This window comes from Urocampus carinirostris, chromosome 1 (assembly GCF_059441175.1).
Source record: "Urocampus carinirostris isolate Australia breed hairy pipefish chromosome 1, RoL_Ucar_1.0, whole genome shotgun sequence".
NCBI classification, from domain to species: domain Eukaryota; kingdom Metazoa; phylum Chordata; class Actinopteri; order Syngnathiformes; family Syngnathidae; genus Urocampus; species Urocampus carinirostris.
This window is the reverse complement of record NC_142349.1, coordinates 6,908,414-6,929,594: the sequence shown is the minus strand read 5'-3', so window position 1 is coordinate 6,929,594 and position 21,181 is coordinate 6,908,414. Positions and strand designations below refer to the sequence as shown.

Below are 21,181 nucleotides of genomic sequence, written 5' to 3'. Positions count from 1 at the left end.
AAACCTCTGCATTGCACATTTATGACAGTCAGTTACATACACAGGTTTTTTTTCCTTGATATTTGTCCGACAACCCCCACCCTACCCCTTTCATGTCATCTTTAAATAAGACTGTATCCAAACCTGTCAGACGTCCGAGCTGTCCTCGTTTTTTGCCTGCCAAGATTAGATGGCAGAGACTTCACCAGTCAAGACACGTGGACTTGCATCAGGGCACAAAAATGTCATGCTCAGCGACCGATGGGCTGTAATTACACGGCAGCTCAACTGTGGTCTGCAAGATACGTCAAACGCTGACAAATGGGGCAGAGAGGACAAAGACCGGGTAAGGAGATGGGAAAAACTCCTTACATAAAATACTATTCTAATCCCTCGCTAATTCACACATCGTCCCTTGCAGGCTCAGAGCATTGCGGCTTGAAAAATATTCTGCAATCCATGGTCCCTCATCGCATATTTCTGCGAGCATATTTTGTTGTTGGCTGGCCGCTTTTTTCATGTTTTGTTCACCCAAAAGTGAACTGCACTCGTGCTGCCGCGATTCATAATACCCAATCGCGTATTGCTGCAAGCAGGGACCGGTAGAGCGCACTTTTGTCAGGCGTGGTGGCTGTTTTTTTGCTGTTACTGTATATCCGCTTAATGTGAATTGCGCTCATGTGGCTGCAGTCCATTATCCCCATATCCCTGCGAGCGGGGACTGACACAATATACTTTTGTCAAGAGGTATAGAGTTCTGACATGCTTAAAATGTTACGCAGTTGTGCCCGGGATCAGTGCATTTTTCTTCACTGAAGCACTCCACTGTGGACCGCTAAAATAAACCACACAGTTTGTATTATCCCTTATCGCATACTGTTACGAGCTGGGCTCGGCTGAGCAACTTTTTTATTTTTGTCAGCCCTATAAGCTCTTTTATGCCATTCTGTTTATCCAAAAGTGAACTATCCTAGTGCGGCCGCGATCTACTGTCCCACACCGCATTTTGCTGCGAGCGGGGACCAGCAGAAGGGACTTTTGTCAGGGGCTGTGCCGTTCTGGCCAAACTTAAATAAAAGGCGCAGGTGTGGTTGGGATCCAATATCCACAGTCAACTAGTGCTGAAAGAAGGTGCTGGCAGCAATCCATTATCCTTGTTCGACTATTGCTGCAAGTGGGCCGGCAGGGACACATGTTAAAAACGGAGGGGGACCACTTTGCGGATTTTTACACATTGGTGCTTATAAACATAAAGCGCGATAAACGAGGGATTACAGCATTTACAGAAATTTACCATATTCAATTTAAAAACGTTGGAAAATATCATGACCCTTTCAAGTTTCACAATAAGTATGAATTTGATCACGGGTGCTTTATGGTATATGTTGATATGGATGACCAAAACTGCCCAAAAATAATAAATCAATAAATAAGAGAGAAAAGTAAGAACGACCTCCCAGTTATGGAACATTTCCTGCTGTCAGGGCGTATATAGCAATAAACAAAATCTTTTGGCCGAGCGTCTTGTTCTGCTGACTGATATTTAATTGCATTTAAGAATGATTTGCATCCATTTATTTCCACATTTGATTTTCTTTAACATTTATTTATCATTGTTTGTATACACAATTATTCATATTTAATTTCTAAATGACTATTCTTGCCCGTTTTCTTTTTAATTTGTTTTTATTTCTGTATTTTTAATTTCGAGTTTTGGTACCGACATGTACTGTATATGTTGAGGATACTCAAACACAGAAAGTACGCTATCTTGTGGACTGCTGGTGTATGACACTATAACCCGACCTTTGGTGAACAGCACCTTCCAAAATAAAACAGGGTGTTTCACAAGTCTTGGACATGTCTTTACATTGAATATCTCGGAATCTATTAAGGATTTAAAAACACATCTTGTCAATTGTAAAAGCTTGAAATCCCAATTTTTACATAGAATGTTAAATGATGTTCAACGTGAGCACCATTGGTCAGTCGGCACACAAGCTGAAGATTTTTGCCAAACGCGTCCCAGCATTGCCAATGGTTGCAACAGCTTGTTAATCGTGCCTTCAGCTCATCCATCTCTCTTGGAATAGGGGGCACATAGAGCAGTACTTTCATAAATCCTACAAAAAGAAATCACATGGTAGGAGACCTGGGTGACCAGGACATGAGATTGTGATCATTCAGAATATCAAATACATCTGTCTGGCAGTGTTGTGTTCAGAAACTGTCTAATCCTGAGGCTCCTGTGAGGAGGTGCCCCCATTGTGTATGATAATGACATCACCACTCTTTCTGATTCAATTTATCTATGAAGCAGTTTTCCAGCATATAGAGGTACATCTTACCATTGACTTGCTCTTGTAAAGGAGAATGGTCCGTAGACATCTTTTTCAGACAGCACAAAACACGGTCATCTTTGGGGAATCTCGCAGAGGCACAAGAAATTCCTGTGAGTTGATAGTACCCCATATGCAAGGTTTCAATGGTTCACTTTGCCATTACTGTGGAAAGTCGCCTCATCGCTAAAAACAAGGTGTTTATCAAATTTGTCATCTTTCATCTTCCGTTGCATTCCAATGCAAATGTCACAATGAGCTGGTTTATCAGTGTCCTTCATCTGTTGGACTAAGTGTAGCTTGTAAGGCGTCACGTGCAGTCATCTTTATAAGAAACACCAAACAGTTCCCAGTACCCAAACTTTTCAAAAAGCAGGCACGATTTGGTTAGCTGAAAATATGTGAGGGCCGACTATTCAACCCAGCATTCTTTGAAGAGTCTTTAATAAATCCAACAAGACATTTCCAACAGTTGATATTGCCCGGAACCTTTGCCTACCCAAATATCCGAGACGCCCGTCACATTTCAGGAGAAAATGAGGAACCCCCCCCCCCCAAAAACAAGCAGATATCTTCATTTACCAATTTGGTTTTTATTATTTTTACATTCACCACTGATGGGCGTAAGCAAAGAAGCAATTTAAAATAAATTCAAAAAACAAGTTATTTGTACTAAAATGATAAAACAATATGAAAATCAATTGTGAGAAAACCAAATAATACAAGTTCCCTCGATGACCACTGTAGGGCCCCAATATGGAGAGAGCGCTGCGGGACATCGAAGGAAGAGAATGCTCATAGATGATATAATAATAATAATAATAATGGAATCCCGCTCGACAGAAAAAGTGTCGACTCCAGGGTCCGAGTTGATTTTTTTCCCCCTCTCCAAACAGCGGGAGAGAGAAACACTGCATTGCCTAAGATCAAAATACTCCAAAGCTGCCTCAGTTAAAAACGTATGATTACAAGTCTGTACAGAATGCCGCAACGTTTGCCACAATTCAACACATCTGGCCAGAGTCGATTTTTCTCCTCCTTGGTCTCGCTCTCTCAGCAGGACGGCTGAGAATATTGTTGCTTTCCGCACAGATAAGAGTCCTCCGAATCGAAAGTGTGAGCATATTACCGTATTTCCCGGACTATAAGGCGCACCTAAAAACCTAATTTGGCCAGAGATTTAAGAGTGCGCCCTATAACCCGATGCGCCTTGCATACCGCAGAAAAGGGCGGAAAAGATTGGAAATGCAAAATAGGTATGCGTTATCATTCAAAGTTCTACAGTAAATTACTGTACCTGAGCAATGATTGTACAATGATTGATCAAATGGATAGACATCGACGACCTAAATTGCAAAACATTGTATGCAAGGGGAATCGAACCCAAACAGTAGCAGTGAGCGTGCCGACACTTGATCAGTGATATATATATATATATATATATATATATATATATATATATATATATATGTCAGACAAGGCATTAAACTTTAACTCATTATTACACTATTTTTACTCTCGATACCAGGAACACTGATTTGCAAAGTGCATTCTGATAGACAATGATTTGTTGGTCACCATATTTATCAATTACAAGCAAAATGGCTCAGAGTTGCTTGGGCCGTTAGAAGATTGTATTCAGCTGCTTGGAGGGGTCTGGAGCTGTAGTACCCAATTTGGCAACTGGAGACCTCACGAAACAGACCCCACCAAACAGACCCCACCAAAGCAGATGTTCATCCATTTTGTTGGTATTTATTCGGGATGCCTTGACATGAATCCTAGCTTAAAACATGACTCAATTTTCACGAATTGTTTCAGCTGTTTTAGAGCCTATAAATCACATACAAACACGAATGCACACAAATCGTGATGTATAAAGTAACTTAGATATGTTAGCAGTTCGTCTACTTTCTCATGAACACTAGATGCTTATACAACAACGTGGCAGAGTTAATGAAATTCTGACAGCTATTGCCTGAAAAAGATGCTTTTGGCAAATATTTAGTGGAGGGACTGTAAATTATCAGAATGCACTATGCAACTCGGCACTAATGAATGTTAGATAATGGAAACAAAGTAATTCAACAAAATATAATACAAGCGCTTTTGGTCACAAGGAACGGCAATGGCTAATTTCATGGAGAGAATATAGCATCTTCATTCTCGTATAACGCGTTTGTTTAACCGATAAAAAAAAATAGTTGGGGTTCGCGTAATAAACAGGGTTTTGACATATTTGTGCAATGATTGATCAGTCGAAAAATATCATTTCACATGTTATAAACTAACAGAGCATATTACTGCTATGATTGATCAATTGTATAATGTTGCTGACCATAATCGCACGACATAGGATGCAACGACAATTGAAACCTTATCGCGACAGTTAGAGTGCCGAATCCTAACCACTGGAAACCTTGTGATATAGACGACATATGAACAGCAATATATTTTTATTTTATTATAAAAGTATTTTTAGTTGCGGGATTAGAGACGAATGTTAGAGGATCAAGAAAACAGATCGTTGCCCTGAAACATGCAGTACAAACACATTAACACTAGGGAAGCAAATCTTTGGTATATCTGATGATCAGCGGTTTCAAATATGAGGCCCGCGGAATGATATTGTGAGGCACCTGCCTTAGTATGTAACTTTAATGTTAAGCGTCTGATATAAATCCTCCCTCAGAGCAAGAAATAGTCACCACTGTTAAACTGAAGCTGAAAAAACTGAATGCAAATTGCACTTAACTTTGAGGAAGTTTCTGCCTTTGAGCCAAGTTTGTTAAACATGTTCTATCTGCTTAAGCATGGTTGTAAAACATAACTTGGTTGTATATTGTATGTGTTTCTGTCGTGTTGTCATAAATGACAAGAGTCGAAAGTTACATCACATTAGTTTCCAAGAAACCAAGTTCACAACAGTTCATGGGAAAAGGTTAAAGGCACACATAAGAATCTGAATTATAATTAACTCTCATGAGTATTTGCTAAAATGTTTTATTTATTACTGATTGATTTTTAAAATCATTTTTAGAGCTCATTTTGTGTAGAAATGTGGCTCAACCTCACCCAGACCCAAGCTCCAGCATTTTGAGACCACTGCTGATGATGAATCTGACTTTAAAGAGCAAATAAGTAAAATAGCACATTTTATGTTGGTATCAAAATCGAAGTTATCGGTGTCAATAAATGAGTTTGATCATGGCCTCGCGTATTCAACATCATTTGCTGTTTACAATGCTTAGGAAAAAAAAGTAGAATAGAATTTAATGTCCTTGCAACATGTGAAATGTACAAAAAAATTAATATGATTCTCTGGTACTGTAGAATAAAATGGTGTGATGATAAAATCTAATGCATTTTTTATAAAATTTATATCAGTGGTTCTTAACTGGTTTAAAATTAGAACCCACCATTTCACATTAATGACAAATAGTGAGCCAAAAAGAAAAAAAAATCCACTTCTCAATTGTATCCAATGAAAGGATTGTGCAGTTTAAAGCAGAGAAAGATAGGGCGCACTCTCAAATCTCTGGCCAGACATTTACCTGAAAAAGAAGACCAGCAAAACATAACACTTCAAGTACCGTGTATACTTGCATATAAGCCCACATCACATATAAGCCCTTAAAACGGCTCTGAAACATCCAGTTTTCCACTTTTGTTACCCCTTAACACTAACTTTCTTCTGACTCATTATTATGAGCAGAATAAGGAAAACAAACAAAATCACACTAAAATGAGATGTGGTCCCTCTCAAAAAACCATAGGGACGGACGGTGCCTATTGACTGAATGGGAAGAAGAGAACGAGTAGGGCATTATCGCCATCTACTGTGTAATTGACCCTCTGTTTTTTCTTTTAAGCAAAACGGGTCTTTTGGGTCCGAACCCATCAGTTGAGAAACACAGATCTATATCATTGATGGTCCAGTGGTTAGGATTCGGCACTCCCCTCGCCACGACACGGGTTTAATTACCATTGCATCCGACCGCAGGGTTTGAGCTAACAAAAAGGGAAACCAAATTTTTTTTTACCGGATTTTAATCCAAAAAATTAGGGGTGCGCTTTATACACGAGTGCGCGTTATACACAAATAAAAACCGTAAAACAAACCTTGAACGGGAGCGACACGTACGATGCTGCATGTTCGTTCTCTGGTCCCCTTTTAACGCTTGTGTGAAAAGAGAGTTGGCGCGACGACACGGGTTGGTCCTCTGCTGGGTGGAAATAGCGGAAGGCAAACGGAAGAGGGCGGCTGGTCTGCGGAAACAGTCCCGTCCGCCGATCAGCGCCGCCTTTCTCGGGGGTCGCTGCGACTTCGGGATCTTCTGCTCCCACCTTCGCCGCTTCCTCCCGGCCTTCGGTAGCCATCCCTGTGTTTGTCAGAGTCCCTGTCTCTCCCTCTGTCTCTGTCTCGCTCCTTGTCTTTCGCCGACTCGCTTTGGTTGCCCGTCGCCACGCGCTCCTTGCGTTCCTCTTTCTTCTTTTTCTCCTCTTCCTCCTGCAGCTGCTTCAGACGTTTCTCCCGTTCTTTCATACGCTCCGCTCTAGCCACTTCCCGCTCTGCAAACTGAAATGGAGACGGATAATTGAACGCGTGACTTCTTAAGCGGGCTCTTCTCAAATACAGTGGTACCTTTTTATACAAGCACCTTAAGGCAAAAGAGTTTGTGGAACAAAAATCTGGCTCTACGTACAGGGCTAAATCAGAGCTACGAGCAGTCCCAGAGACTACTGATGGGGACCACCAAGACCACTCACAGTCAGCATTGCCTAGTCCGAGTTTGCGCATGCGTCTGCCTGATCCCACCCACTTGTTTATATTTCGCAGTTTTTAACATACCGCACCGCATCTCCTTTTTGTGACCCTAGCCATGAGTTCTGGAAAGGGAAATGGTAAGGTGTTTCGGAGAAACGAATTGAAATGAAGCAGGAAATGGCCAGGATTGGTTTTCGTGTGAGTGAACTAGCTAAAGACTACAATCGCTCAACATCTTTACTTGTAGGCTATTGATACAGAAAGATGCAGTCAAGGCTATAAAACTGAGCAGGGGTGTGACTGTTTTTCAACATTGGGAACTACTATTCATCACGAGATGGAGACTTGTTACTGTGGATATACGACAATAAGCTAGTGGGAGATAGTTCAATGCCCGCAATGGCTAGTTTGAGAAATTCAAGAAGGCGATGGACTCTGTGAATCTGTGGTTTGGCATGAGGAAGCAGGGAATGCGGGCTAAAAAGCCGCGGAAGAGTTTTTGCAGCGCTTTGCATCATTAAAATGAAATGAAGGGAAAACAGTATGCTGTAAAATAATGTCAGGTTGTACGTTTATTTAAAGTTACAGTAACTTTAAATGTGTACAGTACGTGCTTACGCATCATCAAAAGTCTCTCCTGCCACCTGCCCTACTCCTGAACCTCTACACTACGCACCCACTTTTACTACTCCCATATAATAAACTTCTATTTTGTCAATATCATCTCATTTATATTATTATTTATTTTTTGTTGAATTACTATTTAAATGTGGTTTTAGCAATCAGAAAGATGTTTTATAGCTGTTTACAGTTAATGTGGATGCTTTTGGGAGGTCTGGAACGGGCCAATTGTTTTTTATTATTATTTCATATTGGTAAAATTTACCGTATTTTCCGCACTATAAGGCGCACCTAAAAGTCTTAATTTTTTTTCAAAAGCTGACTATGCGCCTAATAATACAGTGCGCCTTATATATGGCTCAATATTAAATTGCAAAGTCTCGCAACTTACACGACAGCCGCCGACTCGATTTTCCCCCGAACGTGGAGTAGTCCGCAGTGTATGCTGGGATTTATATACTGGCGTTTCATTGGCTAACCAATGTGTCAATCATCATTTGAATCGATCGCTATTGGCTAAAGTTATTTGGAGCCTCGGATAGGCTAGAGCAGGGGTCGGGAACCTTTTTGACTCAAAGAGCCATAAAAGCAAAATATATCAATTTTATTTTGGGAAAGAGCCACACCATATATTATGAGACAAATTTACTAAATTGCTAAACCCGCGCCCCAGACAAAAGCTTAGTCTTCAGCACATTTACTTTTGATGATTTGATAAAAAATTATGAAAAGAGAATAATGCCAGAGCCCGTGTCCCAAAATCAACAACCATACCACTTTAAACTTGTCTCTTTCTTGCAATTACTCAAGATCGGTTAAACTCATTTTGACCCTTTTTTTCATACATATTGGTTTCAAAACCAGATGTAAGCAGTTATTTTGTAAAAACGTCACAACATTCTGCAAACAGGGAGCCTGATGTGCTTATCTATGGCGCAGACGGCGTAGGACGAGAGATGGGAGGGAGAGCTTGCACTTTTTGCATAGCTCCACCCATCGCTCCCACTCACCCAATCAAAAAACTTTAAGTTATCTTCCGGTGTTTTGGCGTATTCATAGTTTGTTCTGTGGATTCATCATAAGGTATCTGAACACTGAAGACAGATAATATAGTGATGTTTTATATAACGGATTATTTAGCGTTGTACTGCGATTGGCTGGCAACCAGTTCAGGGTGTCCCCTGCCCACTGCCCGGAGATGGCTGGGATGGGCTCCAGCCCCCCCGCGACCCTACTGAGGATAAGCGGTACGGCTGATGAGATGAGATGAGATTTAGCGTTGTACAGCCAGAACAAGGTTTTTTTTTTTTTTTTGTGACACCTTGACTGTAAATTGTAGTGAAAAACGTGCCCTATATATACTGCGAAGTACTGCTCCATTGTTAGCTTTGGTTTGGCTCTGCGTGTATCTGAACAGGATTCATAGCTTATGTTTTAGACGAGATGGAGAAAATTTGCATGCAATCAAATTTGTCTCTGAGCCACAGGTACTCATAGAAAGAGCCATATATGGCTCGCGAGCCATAGGTTCCCGACCCCTGGGCTAGAGGGCCGAAACAAACCCTGCAATTGGCCGAAAAAGATGTGTCAATCATCCGTTAAATCGATCGCTATTGGCTGAAGTTATTCTGAGCCTCGGATTGGCTAGAGGGCCAAAACAAACCCTGCAAATAGCCGAAAAAGATGTGTCAATCATCCGTTAAATCGATCGCTATTGGCTGAAGTTATTCGGAGCCTCGGATAGGCTAGAGGGCCAAAACAAACCCTGCAATTGGCCAAAAAAGATGACTGAATAGCAAGCTTGCTAAACTACGCCATAAAGAAACATGTTTCATTAGTCTGTATTTGTAAATATTTTACTCTCCTGGATTTACTACACTCATGGTTGTAAGAAGACCAAAATTGCGTATCATTATTGAACGTGAGAACTTAGGTGAGCTACGCGGCTTTATATTTTCCCGGTATCTTGTTTTAGAACGATCTTGATGTTGCTGTGATGAGTTGAGTGAATTAAACTCAATTCCAAGTGTTTATTGTCATATGCACAGTAAAGTTGCGAGCGAAAAAGAAAATAGAAACTAAGGAATGGTTGGCATTTCTTGAATCCCAAGACTTTAACCTTCCGAATGATATTTGAAACGATGCATTTGAGTGACATCGTACGGACACCGCATCCGCGCACGTGTCTACGACACGTATTTGCTTCTTTGCAAGCTTTGGGAATGTTAAGGGGGTAATCAGTTTGACTGAATCATCTGACTGTTTTGTCGACGTTCCCATTGTAGCGCCTTATAATCCGGTGTGCCTATCTATGGAAGATATAGGACCAGAAACTATTTTTTGGGGGTGCGCCCTATAACCCGGTGCGCCCTATAGTGCGGAAAATACGGTACTTGTTACAAAAGCAATTTGACAAACAAGCACAATCCTGGAACTAAGTAATATCGTATGAAGGGGTACTACGATAGTGGACGCGAGGCTCCGTCAATGGGGGGCGGGTTTGACCTAGGGAACATGCTTTTTCTTCTGAAAAATAAGTTTCACTTCCACTAAGTTAGGGTGAAGTGGTGCTCTTATTGGTAAAGCGTGTGCAGGGAGCGTTTTTATTTGTACTGTGCAAACACAAGTGTAAAAAGATACTCAACTGACACCATGGAAACATATTTAACGGGGAAGACAGGCAGAGAGAGAAAGTAGAAAAACGGAAAAGGAGAAAAAACGAAGTCTCTCCAAAAGGAAAGACAAGGAAGTATGAAGAAGCGTAGGTAACGCGACAACGACGGGAGACAAGCAAAGGCCTGTTTGCTTGCTTTAAAAATGTTGGCAACAGACAGCGTGAAGCCAAAAATATGAATGCGCTACTTAAATACATTACACCCCAATTGAGTATGAGCTGAAAGCTGCTGTCTAAGGCTGTGTCCTGCTTCAAACGTCTTGATAAGCCGTCCATCTGGGTATTATTCTTTATGTGAACCAGTAATCAGCACTTTTTGTTTTGCAGGTTGAAGTTCTTTTTAATACTGAATAGTTCTGCCCAAATAATGTTGGTTAGTTTTTAATGTCTTATTTATTGATTTTATAATTATAGTATGCCTTTTTTCCTTTCTAGAGGGGACATAACAAAAAAATTTGAAAAGCACTGCCCCAAGTCGAAGACATTAGCAGAGGTCTGAAGTGCTGTTACCTGTTCATCTGTGAGTGGAAGCCAGTAGATGCATGGGACTGCTTTAGTTTTCCTGAAAAGATCATCAAGGAGTTTGGCAGGTGGTTCCTCGGCAGCTTTCTCTGCAGAGACGAACACAAGTCAGTCTGGCTCGACTCGAATATAAGTATTTCATGGGGTTAGATTGCAAAGAACTTAAACATGAATATGATGTCAAAAAACTGAAAAAGTGTCGGCTCCTTCTCGTCTAGTTGCGTAATACGCGTTTTTCTTTTTTTCTTTGTAACTCTAAAAGAATCAGTTTGGGTGCGCCTTATACACGAGGTATAACGGTAGTATAGTAACATATTTGGGAGAAAGGCGGACCATTTGAAAAAAAATGTTGACCACAATAGCAAATCATAGGATGCAAAGGGAATTGAACCTCATTGCAGATGGAAAGCAGCAAATTCTAAACACTAGTTCACCACTCATATAGATGACCTACGAAGAGTCATTTGATTTGATCTCATCATCACACTATGTCTTCTCACGGTGCCAGAAACAAATGTTAGAAAATAAAGAGAAAGTCGTCCTGTTTATGTATTGTTTGTGATTTAAATTCAGAGCCTGACTGCAATATAAAGAATCTTGTTTTGTATCAAAGAAAAATATTTTATACTCAATTTAGGTTTAATCTTATTCATATAATTTACCTTCCGTATTTATTTGTGTATAATGTCCATTTTTTATCTTGACCAGAAAAGAACTTTGGGTTTGAGTAATAAACGACGATTTACCCGCAAAACATTGGTTGTGAGATTCGAACCCATGTCGCAATCGATGGAGTTCTGAACTCTTAACTCATTGACTTTTAGTCACGGTACCAGAGGCAAATGACAATTTTGGTAAGTTAGGTTCCGGACGATCGTTGGTAAGTTGAATTTGTTCGTAAGTTGCTTGACTACTATATTTTGTATGCTTAAGGTTTATATGAGTATGTTTAAGGCTTGTATAAGTAACCTGTATTGTTTTGTATTATAAAATAAATGTTTTATAAAATAATATGCTCTTTAAAGATATATAAAATTGAGTTTAACTTGCTTTTGGAAGATGCGCTTCAAGAGGTCCTCCTTCGTGGTAAAAAAAAAAATGGCAGAAAAAAAGCGTTCCGACAATTTTCTCAACCACATCAAGCTTTCTTATTCCACTTTCGTTTCAAAAGAAACGGCTCGCCTCTTTACACTGTACACCAACCATATTGAATGGATGCACGAGATATTAAACAATAAAAATGTCAAAGTTCTTAGCGTGCTAGGGATAGTACAGTATGTTTACACACGAAGTAGGAAGTAGAAGCCGGATTTCTTCTTCGGGGTGGATGCTGGGTGACCTCTCACAGCTCCAACACATGCCGGTAGCAGCGGAAAGCACTACAGTAATGTCCATTAAATGGAAAAAGGTGCACACGATACAGAACCTAACTTACAGCAATGCCCTGATATTTTTCGACATCCTGAAAATTTTTGCTGTATCTACTGAACGGTCGTAAGTAGGGGAGTGTCTGTATGTGACAATTACAATAGATTGAACACATTGTGTTGTGTGGAAGACTCGAATTTATTGTGATAGTAACATGTGAAACGCACTAGAAAATTACCATTTGTCTCTGGTTCCGTGACTGAGAACAGTGTGATAACAAGATCAAATCTACTGCCTTTTCGTATGTCATCTATACCACTGGTGGTCCTGTGGTTCAAAATTGGTGCTCCTACCGCCGCAACCCGGGTTCAATTTTTGCTGTATTCAACCGCAAAGTTTGATCTGAGAAAAAGTGGAACAAAATGTAATACCAATTTCTATTAAAAAAAAAGGGTCCTTGGGTCGCACTTTAAAACATGCACATTTGCATGATTTCAATTATTTAAAAGTTCATGTTCATAAACCACATTTAGGTTTAATGTGTGTTTTAGTTAGTTTAACAAAAAAGAAAAACTGTCAAAAAGGCATAACTTAGTAAAAAAATACAAAATAAAATAAAACCCACACAATTTAAAAAGAACAACCCCTCGATATATTTGTTAGTTGATATCTTGGCCTTTTTGGCAACGCTGATTGTGTCTTGTGCCCATTACCTTTCTTCTCGCTCTTCTTCTCTTTGCTCTTCGCCCTCCCTTTGCGTCGCCTCTCCCTGGAGCGGGACCTCCGGGCAGCTCCCTCGCCGTCGTTTCCGGATTTTCGTAAGTCTCGAACTTTGTCGCGGTCCCACTCTCGCTCTGATCGGGCCTTCTCCCTGCGGTCCATTTCCCGTTCCCGTTCCGCCCACTGGTCTCGCTTGGGGAGGAGGGCAGGCAACCCTGCTGCTTGAATACGGTTGGAAACCAACCACTGGTCCTCCATGATGGGTTTCTCCACTACAACCAAACCTTTGTGGAAGTCCAGCTACAAAGCACAAGCACAGTCAGGGAAAATCTTGTTGACATATTAAACAAACAAGAAGAATGTTGAAATTGAAAGACAACCTCATCCTGTTGGCTGAAGTCCACGTTCAGAACTTTTGGGTTACTTAGAGGCCACTTGACTCCATGAAGTGCTTGACGTGTTGCCATTGCCTCTTCTGAACTTGAGTACTGAACAAAGCAAGGTGTTTTCTTTATGCTCATTGCAATTGTTCAAGGGGAAAACTGCACGGGATTTAAAATGAACTCACAGTTACGTAGCAGTGAGATTTGATTTTGTCAATCCAGAAGCCGTCCTCTACCAGTGTGCCGGTTCTGCTCAGCAATTCCTTCAATTGCCCAAGCGTAAACGGCCTGACCTAAAATATAAAAAAAAAAACATTGCAATTGTCAGAGTAAAACATTTCCTGAATTATAAGATCTCCTTATAATCTAGACTGAATAGAATAGAATGTACCTCTACCTATACTGAAAGACTACAGTAAGCTAAACATTTTAAGTTGACATCCTTTTTCTGATCCGACCCGCCTGAGAACAGAAAATAGTCTAGATCCGGTCCCAGAGCCACAGTTTGTCAGCCCTGTGCCTAGGGAAGGTAAATGCAGTATTCCATATCGTCCTCATGATGGCGACAAAGTGTCATGTAAAGTAAAAATGTATCCTATCATTTCCTGCCCTTTCTGCAATACACGCAGCAAGAATATTTTCTAATTAGAATTTGACAGTACAGAAATTTTAAATACATTACCTTAATTTGTTAAACAAATGCTTGAGTCTGTAAATTGAGTTTGTTCTTTAGGCAAGAAAATGGGTCATGGGTGAAAGAAAAGGTGAGAAACATGTGGAGAATAGAAAATACGTTTCCGGTACACTATACAACCTAACTAAATATTGCTATTTTTACTACCATGGCTCAATTTAGCCTCAGGTTGGTAGCATGAAAGCATGTTACATTTAGCTCAGTGGCGGTGATTTAGTCACTACAGCAAGCCTGCTCCTGACCAGGCTAACAACCAGCCTAAGGTTATCACAAAGATAAAGTCGTATGCAAAAATATGTGCATCCCTGATCATTTTCAAGATTTTCTTTTATAAATCATTGGTTGTTTGGATCAGCAATTTCAGTGAAATATATCAAATAGCAGACAGACAGTGATATCTGAGAAGTGAAATGAAGTTCATAGGATTTACAAAAAATGTTCAATAATTGCTTAAACAAAAGTAGGCAGGTGCATAAATTTGGGCACCCCAACCGAAAAATTACATCAATATTTAGTAGATCTTCCTTTTGCTGAAAAAATAGCCTCTAAACGCTTCCTATAGCTTCCAATGAGGGTCTGGATTCTGGTTGATCATTCTTCTTTACAAAACATCTCCACTTTAGTCGGGTTTGATGGTTTCAGAGCATGGACAGCTCGCTTTAAATCACACCACAAATTTTCAATAGTATTCAGGTCTGGGGACTGAGATGGTAATTCCAGAACATTGTACTTGTTCCTCTACATCAGACCTGGGCACTCCGGTCCTGGAGGGCCGTATGTTCTGCATGATTTTTGAGGCTTCTCTGATCCAATACAGGTGATTCCAATCACCAGTATCGTTAACAAGCACTTGCTAGCTTGCTAACGAGGTTATAATTTGTATCACCTGAGTTAAAGAAGAGCAAACTTCAAAATCTGGCAGGACGTATGGCCCTCCAGGACCGGAGTGCCCATGTCTGCTCTACATGGATGCATTAGTAGAATTTGAGCAGTGTTTGTGGTCGTTGTCTTGTTAAAGTATCCAGCCCCGGCGCAACTTCAGCTTAGTCACCGATTCTAGAACATTGTGAGCAAAAATCTGCTGATACGGACTGAAATCAATGTAACCTTCAACTTTAACAAGATTTCCAGAAGCTGCACTGGCCACACAGCCCCACAGCATGATGGAACCACCACAAAATTTTACTGTGGGTAGCAAGTGTTTGGCTTGGAATGCGGTGTTCTTCTTTTGCCATGCATAGCACCCCTTGTTATGTCCAAATAACTCAATTTTAGTTTCATCAGTCCACAGCACCTAATTCCAAAATGAAGCTGGCTTATCCAAATGTGCTTTACCATACCTCAAGCTACTGTTTGTGGCATGTGCACAGAAAAGGCTTCTGTCGCATTACTCTCGCATACAGAATCTCCTTGTGCAAGTTGCGCTGAATAGTTGAACGATGCGCAGTAACACCATCTGCAGCAAGATCATGTTGTAGGTCTTTGGAGCTGGTCTGTAGGTTGAGTTTGACTGTTCTCACCATCCTCTGCCTCTGCTTATCTGAGATTTTTCTTGGCCTGCCACTGTACTGAACTGTGGACCTTCCTTTTTCTCACTATGTTCCTCACAGTGGAAACTGACAGTTGAAATCTCTAAGATAGCTTTTTTATCCTTCCCCTAAACCATGATGTCGAACAATCTTTGTTGTCAGGTCATTTGACAAGTGTTCTGAGGCTCCCATGTTGCCACTATTCAGAGAGGATGCAAAGAGGAGAACAACTTGCAACTGGTCGCCTTAAATACCCTTTCTCATGATTAGCTTCACCCGTGTATGTAGGTCAAGGGTCAACGGGCTTACCAAACAAATATTGTGTTCCAATAATTAGTGCTAAACGTATTCAAATCAATAAAACATCAAGGGTGACCAAATTTATGCATCTGCCTACTTTTGTGTAAGAAATTATTGCACACTTTCTGTAAATCCTATCAACGTCCTTTCACTTCTCAGATTATCACTGTGTTTGTCTGCTATATTATATATTTAAGAAAAAAAATAATTTAAAGCAGAATTGGAAAACGTGCAACCGATTAAACCAAAATGCACCGGCCAGACGAGTTCAACCTGCGCCTTATCAGTTAGTCTGGATGTCTTTATTCCAGTTTCGTGCAATATCCCCCTGGGCAAATCCACAGCATCTCACTGAAACACACTCTGGTTGCTATTGTAACGTCGCCAATTAGATCCGCATTCCAAGTAATTAAAAAGACAAACGCACCAAATAAATCAATCAACTCATTCAGTGCCAGACGTATCTCTTAAATGCCAAGTGCCTGTGCCATTTTGAAAGGCCAACAGAAAATTTTGCTCTGTAGCTATATAGGGCAGAGGACATCAAAAGAGAGCTTGAACCCTCATCTTTCATTCAAAAAAAGTATGCTTCTAGGTTTTAATATTATGTAGTAAACAATTGTTGATCATTGCTAAGATTCTTGAAAAAACTCATTTCCAAAAACACTTCTGAGAAAAACAGCTTTTTGTGTGGGGATGCATTTCAAGCAGAATGTTCACTTTGGTGTTTTTATGTAGCTTTGTGATACCTCTAATATCTAAACATTGCTTTCCATTAACACAAGGGCACCCTCCTTGCAAAAAAAACTTCTATTTCAAGAACACTGAACTATTTTCGATTGTTCTCAATTGTTCTCAGCTCAGGGATGCTGCTGGAAATGTGAATTTCCCTTCGGGGATGAACAAAGTATCTATCTATCTATCTATCTATCTAATGCATGAACAATGTAGGAACCTTGCAAGATATTTTCAGCCCCCTATTTTTCCGCTGACGTGATCACATAATTTGGGCCATCATGGCGATTGCGGACATGCATGAAATGTCTTCCTCTCAGCCCAAAGAATAAAGATTTGAAACGTTAAAACTGTCTGTACTAATTATTTCGCTTTTCTTGTCACACTGCGCGTACATGGTTTACGGGCCACAGACACACTGCCGTACGGTGTCATATGGTATATACAGGAAGCAAAACAAAGGCACTAAGTGTCTTGACAAAGATCTGATCAAAGCCAATCCTGTCATCTAGTGGTGATTTATCAAAATGAAATTATTCCCAGAGGCTTGATATTTATTGAAGGGCTTCACCAAAACCTTAAGAATAATTTATAAAAAACATGTTTAAGTTTTGACACACGGGGACAAGTCTTCTGAAAAGGTAATAACCACGAAGTTCCAAAATTTAAGTCTCTCCGGAGTATAAGTCGCACAAGCCAAATAAATGCATGATTAATAAGGAAAATACATTTATAAGTCGCACTCAACATATAAGTCGCATTTTCGGGGGGAAATTTATTGAATAAAATCTATCACCAAAAACATACGTGTCATCTTGAAAGGGAATTTAAAATAAAAATAAGTGAACACAACGTTACACGTACATGCATATTGTAGAAAAAGTTCCAATATGTCAGTAACATATTGAGTTATTAGATAATTGCAGCATGAAGAACATGCTTACCAAATTATCAGCTTCTCTCCAAATCACTAAAAACAATAAAATATATTCATCCTCTGTGTCACCTCTACCGGTAGACAACTCCTCCAACTCGGGAAGAAGACAATAAGCCGCTTCGCTTCCTCTTTCTGCTTCAAAAAATGTCCCCCACACATCATGGCAAGGTTGAAATTACCAACACAGGCCTAGAGCGCCCTCTTGCGGTTTAGTGTGAAAATAAAGTGTGAAGTTATATATATAGAACTGGTAATAAAAACGTAAAACTCTAAGATATAATAGTGTATTCATGGAGTTAGAGTGCTCGTCTTGGGATCAAGAGATCACAGTTCGATTCCCGGATCCTCCGTGTTACATGTCGAAGTGTCCTTGGGCAAGACACTAAACCCCTAATGCCCCCAATAAGCAGGTTAGCACCTGACATGGCAGCACGGCCACTATTGGGAAATGTGTAGCACACTGTAAATCGCTTTGGGAAGTCTTGACTTGAAAAGCGCTAAATAAATGCAGATCATTTCATTTCACAATCTCACATATCAGTCTCAACAGAGTACAAGTCGCAACCCTGCAAACTGAAAACAACTGTGACTATTAGTCCGGAAAAGACATAAACGTATTATGTTACTCTATGGGTTAAATGTGTTGGTGTTTTAGTTCTCAAGTTAGGGCTTCCATGAACAGCAATGATCAATCTCAGCAATCACAATCTTTCTAATTTGTTTACGATCTAATCTATGTATCATGACATATGGGCTGCAATTGATGCATCTTTCTCGGGTGGTTAACAGGCAATTTCTCTGAAAGGTGAGACTTACATGCCTGCAATGTATAAAAGAGTAATTAATATATAAGGTTTATATATATTTTGTTAACCATAAAAAAAAAATAATTCTGAAAGAGGTGGACTACGATGTGAGGGGATGAGCACACTACCCCGATTAACACTGTGCAACATATATTGTGAATATAAAACTTTTTGTTAAATGTTTGATTTCTCACCAGGTTGCTGACGTGAACAATGCTCGAAACTTTGCCACGTGGCGGAGAAGGTTGTCGACTGGTGCGTACGGGGTCATCGATGGTGATGGACACGCCTGCTTTTTGCTGACTGATGGAGCGGCGAATGAGGTTGCTGCCTGAAGCCACTGAGAGACAGATGGGAAAACAATCCATAACAACACAGAATTTAATAACAAGGTTTCATTGTCACTTTAAAATATATCAAAAATCTCTAGAAGGCTTACTATATCACATTATTTTTAATATACACCGTATAAAGATTGCTCATGGAGAGAACAACAATGTAAAAAACCTAACCTTTATTTAATTAAAATAAAATAGGGAAATTAGGGCTTTTTTATCCATATTTGGTTGTGTGTCACCAGTAAAAAACTGGAAGCAGTGCGTGGGAAGGAAACAACATCAACAGAGGAACAACAAAAAAACAGTAAATCTGGGCTGAATTCTGATGCCATTAATTGTCAAATTTATCATTGCATTACACCAAGCTTTGAGAAAAAAAGAAAATGCCTATGCAGCTGACTTCTAGCTAAAAGTGATAATAGGCTGCTGAAGAAACAAGAAAGATGGTAGCAACAAGAAAGTTCAATATAGTGAAAAGCATCGTCAGACGGAGGAAAAAGGATACATCATTGTAAATTGCACTTATGGCCAAACATGCTTATGTGCAAGCACCGTATTTATTTGTGTATACCGCGCACTTTTGTTGTACACAAAAAATAACTCAAAAGTTGGGGGCGCGTTATACTCAAGGTATTACGGTAGTACATTACTGTGTTTGAGCAATGATTGATCAGTCGAAAAATTACGCTGACTACCGTATTGCGGTGGTGAGCGAGCACACAGATTATTCGCCGATACAGATGACATAGGAAAAGGCTTTAGCTTTTATCTCATCATCACACTATTTTTACTCATGCTACAAAAACATACATCTTTATACCTTACCAGTACTGATTTCTTTATCTGGGATGGGCTGAGTTGATGAATGGGTTTCCATGTTTTCCACGGGTTTCTCTTGATGAGAAACAGGCCTACTAATGGCTCCCCGAGTATGATTCGCCTCTACGTCTTCCCTTTGTCTGCTCCTTGGCTTCTGTCCATTCTCTTGGTTGTCCGAAGGCACCACCTACAATTGATAGGTGTTATTTATCTACTCAGCACATGGGGACATATTAAAGTCGCTGTAAACTCCACCTGGGTTACAGTGCGTCGGATCTGAACGTCCTGCTGTGAGGTTACATGATCTTCTTCCTCAGCACTAGACAGAACCAGTTCTTCAGGATGCAGGTCGACAACGGCATCTTGGCTCCCTCCCGTTCGGATGTCTGGGATTAGAGACTGGCAACAAAAAAGATTTTAGTCAAAACACGAAAGTGTCAGTCATCGAATTATGCTTATACCTTGAGTGAATCTGTGGTGATGCTTATGGAAGGTTTCTTAGAAGTGACGGCAGTGCTGGCACCCCACCTCCGCTTACGACCACTCGCTGCCCCTAAATCCTGATCACCATCTGTACCGCCTGTGCCAGGAGACGACTTAGTGCCTGCCGTTGCAATAACGAATTGAGGAAATTATTATGGAATTTGATTTACTCTTTACATGATTTACTCCCAAGAACAATTATGTTACGTGGGTGTTCAGCAACGACTGCAGGTTGTTACCGGGGCGCACATGACGAAAACAATTTGCTTATTTTTACTTTAAACTTTGTTTAACCACACCCAAAAAACTCAAAATATTAACTGCACGACGTTATACTAAGGTTTTACGGTAGTGTATCACCCATAAGCAATGATTGATCAGTCGACAGATATCGCTGACCACAAGTGCTTAGCATTGGATGCAATGAGAATCGACCCAAATCGCAGCGGTGAGAGCAGTGAATCATAACCACTAGGTCAGGAGGATTGTTGATGACAAAGGCATTAGATTCGATCTCATCATCAAAATATTATTACTCACGGTGTCACGGTGTACAATGTTGCAATGGAGTATTATTGGGAAAGGTTTTCAAACATGTTATGTAACATTATTTTGTTGTTGACTCATTGTTTTCGTTCGGTTTTTATTTTAATGTTCGAAATAAAGTTTTCAGGGTTAAACCAAAACAAATTTGTACAACGTGGTATCGTGATTAAAAATAGTGTGATGATGAGATTACATCAAATGCCTTTTTTATGCAATCTACATCCCTAGGGGTCTAGTGACTACATAGTGGAACTTTGGATAAACCGGTCTATGGTACGGTGACAGGCCAGTGTGTTATGTAGCACACACCAAAACAATGTATAGATAATAAATATCAATATATTGGTAATAAAAATATTGTAAACAATTTACTGCACCCTCAACAAGCTCTTTGATGCAAGACACTTGAACACTTTCCCCCTACCACTTTCTTGGGAATTATAATTAAGGGCAAAACAAAACAATAAAAGACACTATATCTCAATAAAATGAGATGCGGTCCCTCTCAAACACAATCGCCAATAATGGAAACAGGAAAAAAGAACGGGCAAGGTGGGAGCATAAGGATTACACCCTCTTTGTGATTATTTTGTTTTATGCGGATATAAGCAGACCCAGAT

At 40.1% G+C, this 21,181-nt stretch overlaps 1 protein-coding gene across 2 annotated transcripts in view; it reads right to left on the bottom strand.

Moving 5' to 3' along the window:
• Positions 1–2,891: 2,891 nt before the first annotated feature.
• acin1a (apoptotic chromatin condensation inducer 1a) overlaps positions 2,892–21,181 on the bottom strand; it is a 38,281-nt gene continuing 19,991 nt past the window's right edge. Inside the window, exons 10-18 of one of the 2 annotated variants that reach the window (XM_088351028.1) lie at positions 19,994–20,136; positions 19,788–19,931; positions 19,539–19,719; positions 18,570–18,715; positions 13,560–13,667; positions 13,372–13,479; positions 12,985–13,291; positions 10,892–10,992; positions 2,892–6,897 (exon numbers count right to left, since the gene is read on the bottom strand). In XM_088351028.1, coding sequence (XP_088207154.1) covers positions 6,613–6,897; positions 10,892–10,992; positions 12,985–13,291; positions 13,372–13,479; positions 13,560–13,667; positions 18,570–18,715; positions 19,539–19,719; positions 19,788–19,931; positions 19,994–20,136 — 1,523 coding nt within the window. In that variant the 3' untranslated portion in view covers positions 2,892–6,612. The remainder of the gene's footprint in view (positions 6,898–10,891; positions 10,993–12,984; positions 13,292–13,371; positions 13,480–13,559; positions 13,668–18,569; positions 18,716–19,538; positions 19,720–19,787; positions 19,932–19,993; positions 20,137–21,181) is intronic. The other variant, XM_088351110.1, reaches the window with a different exon arrangement.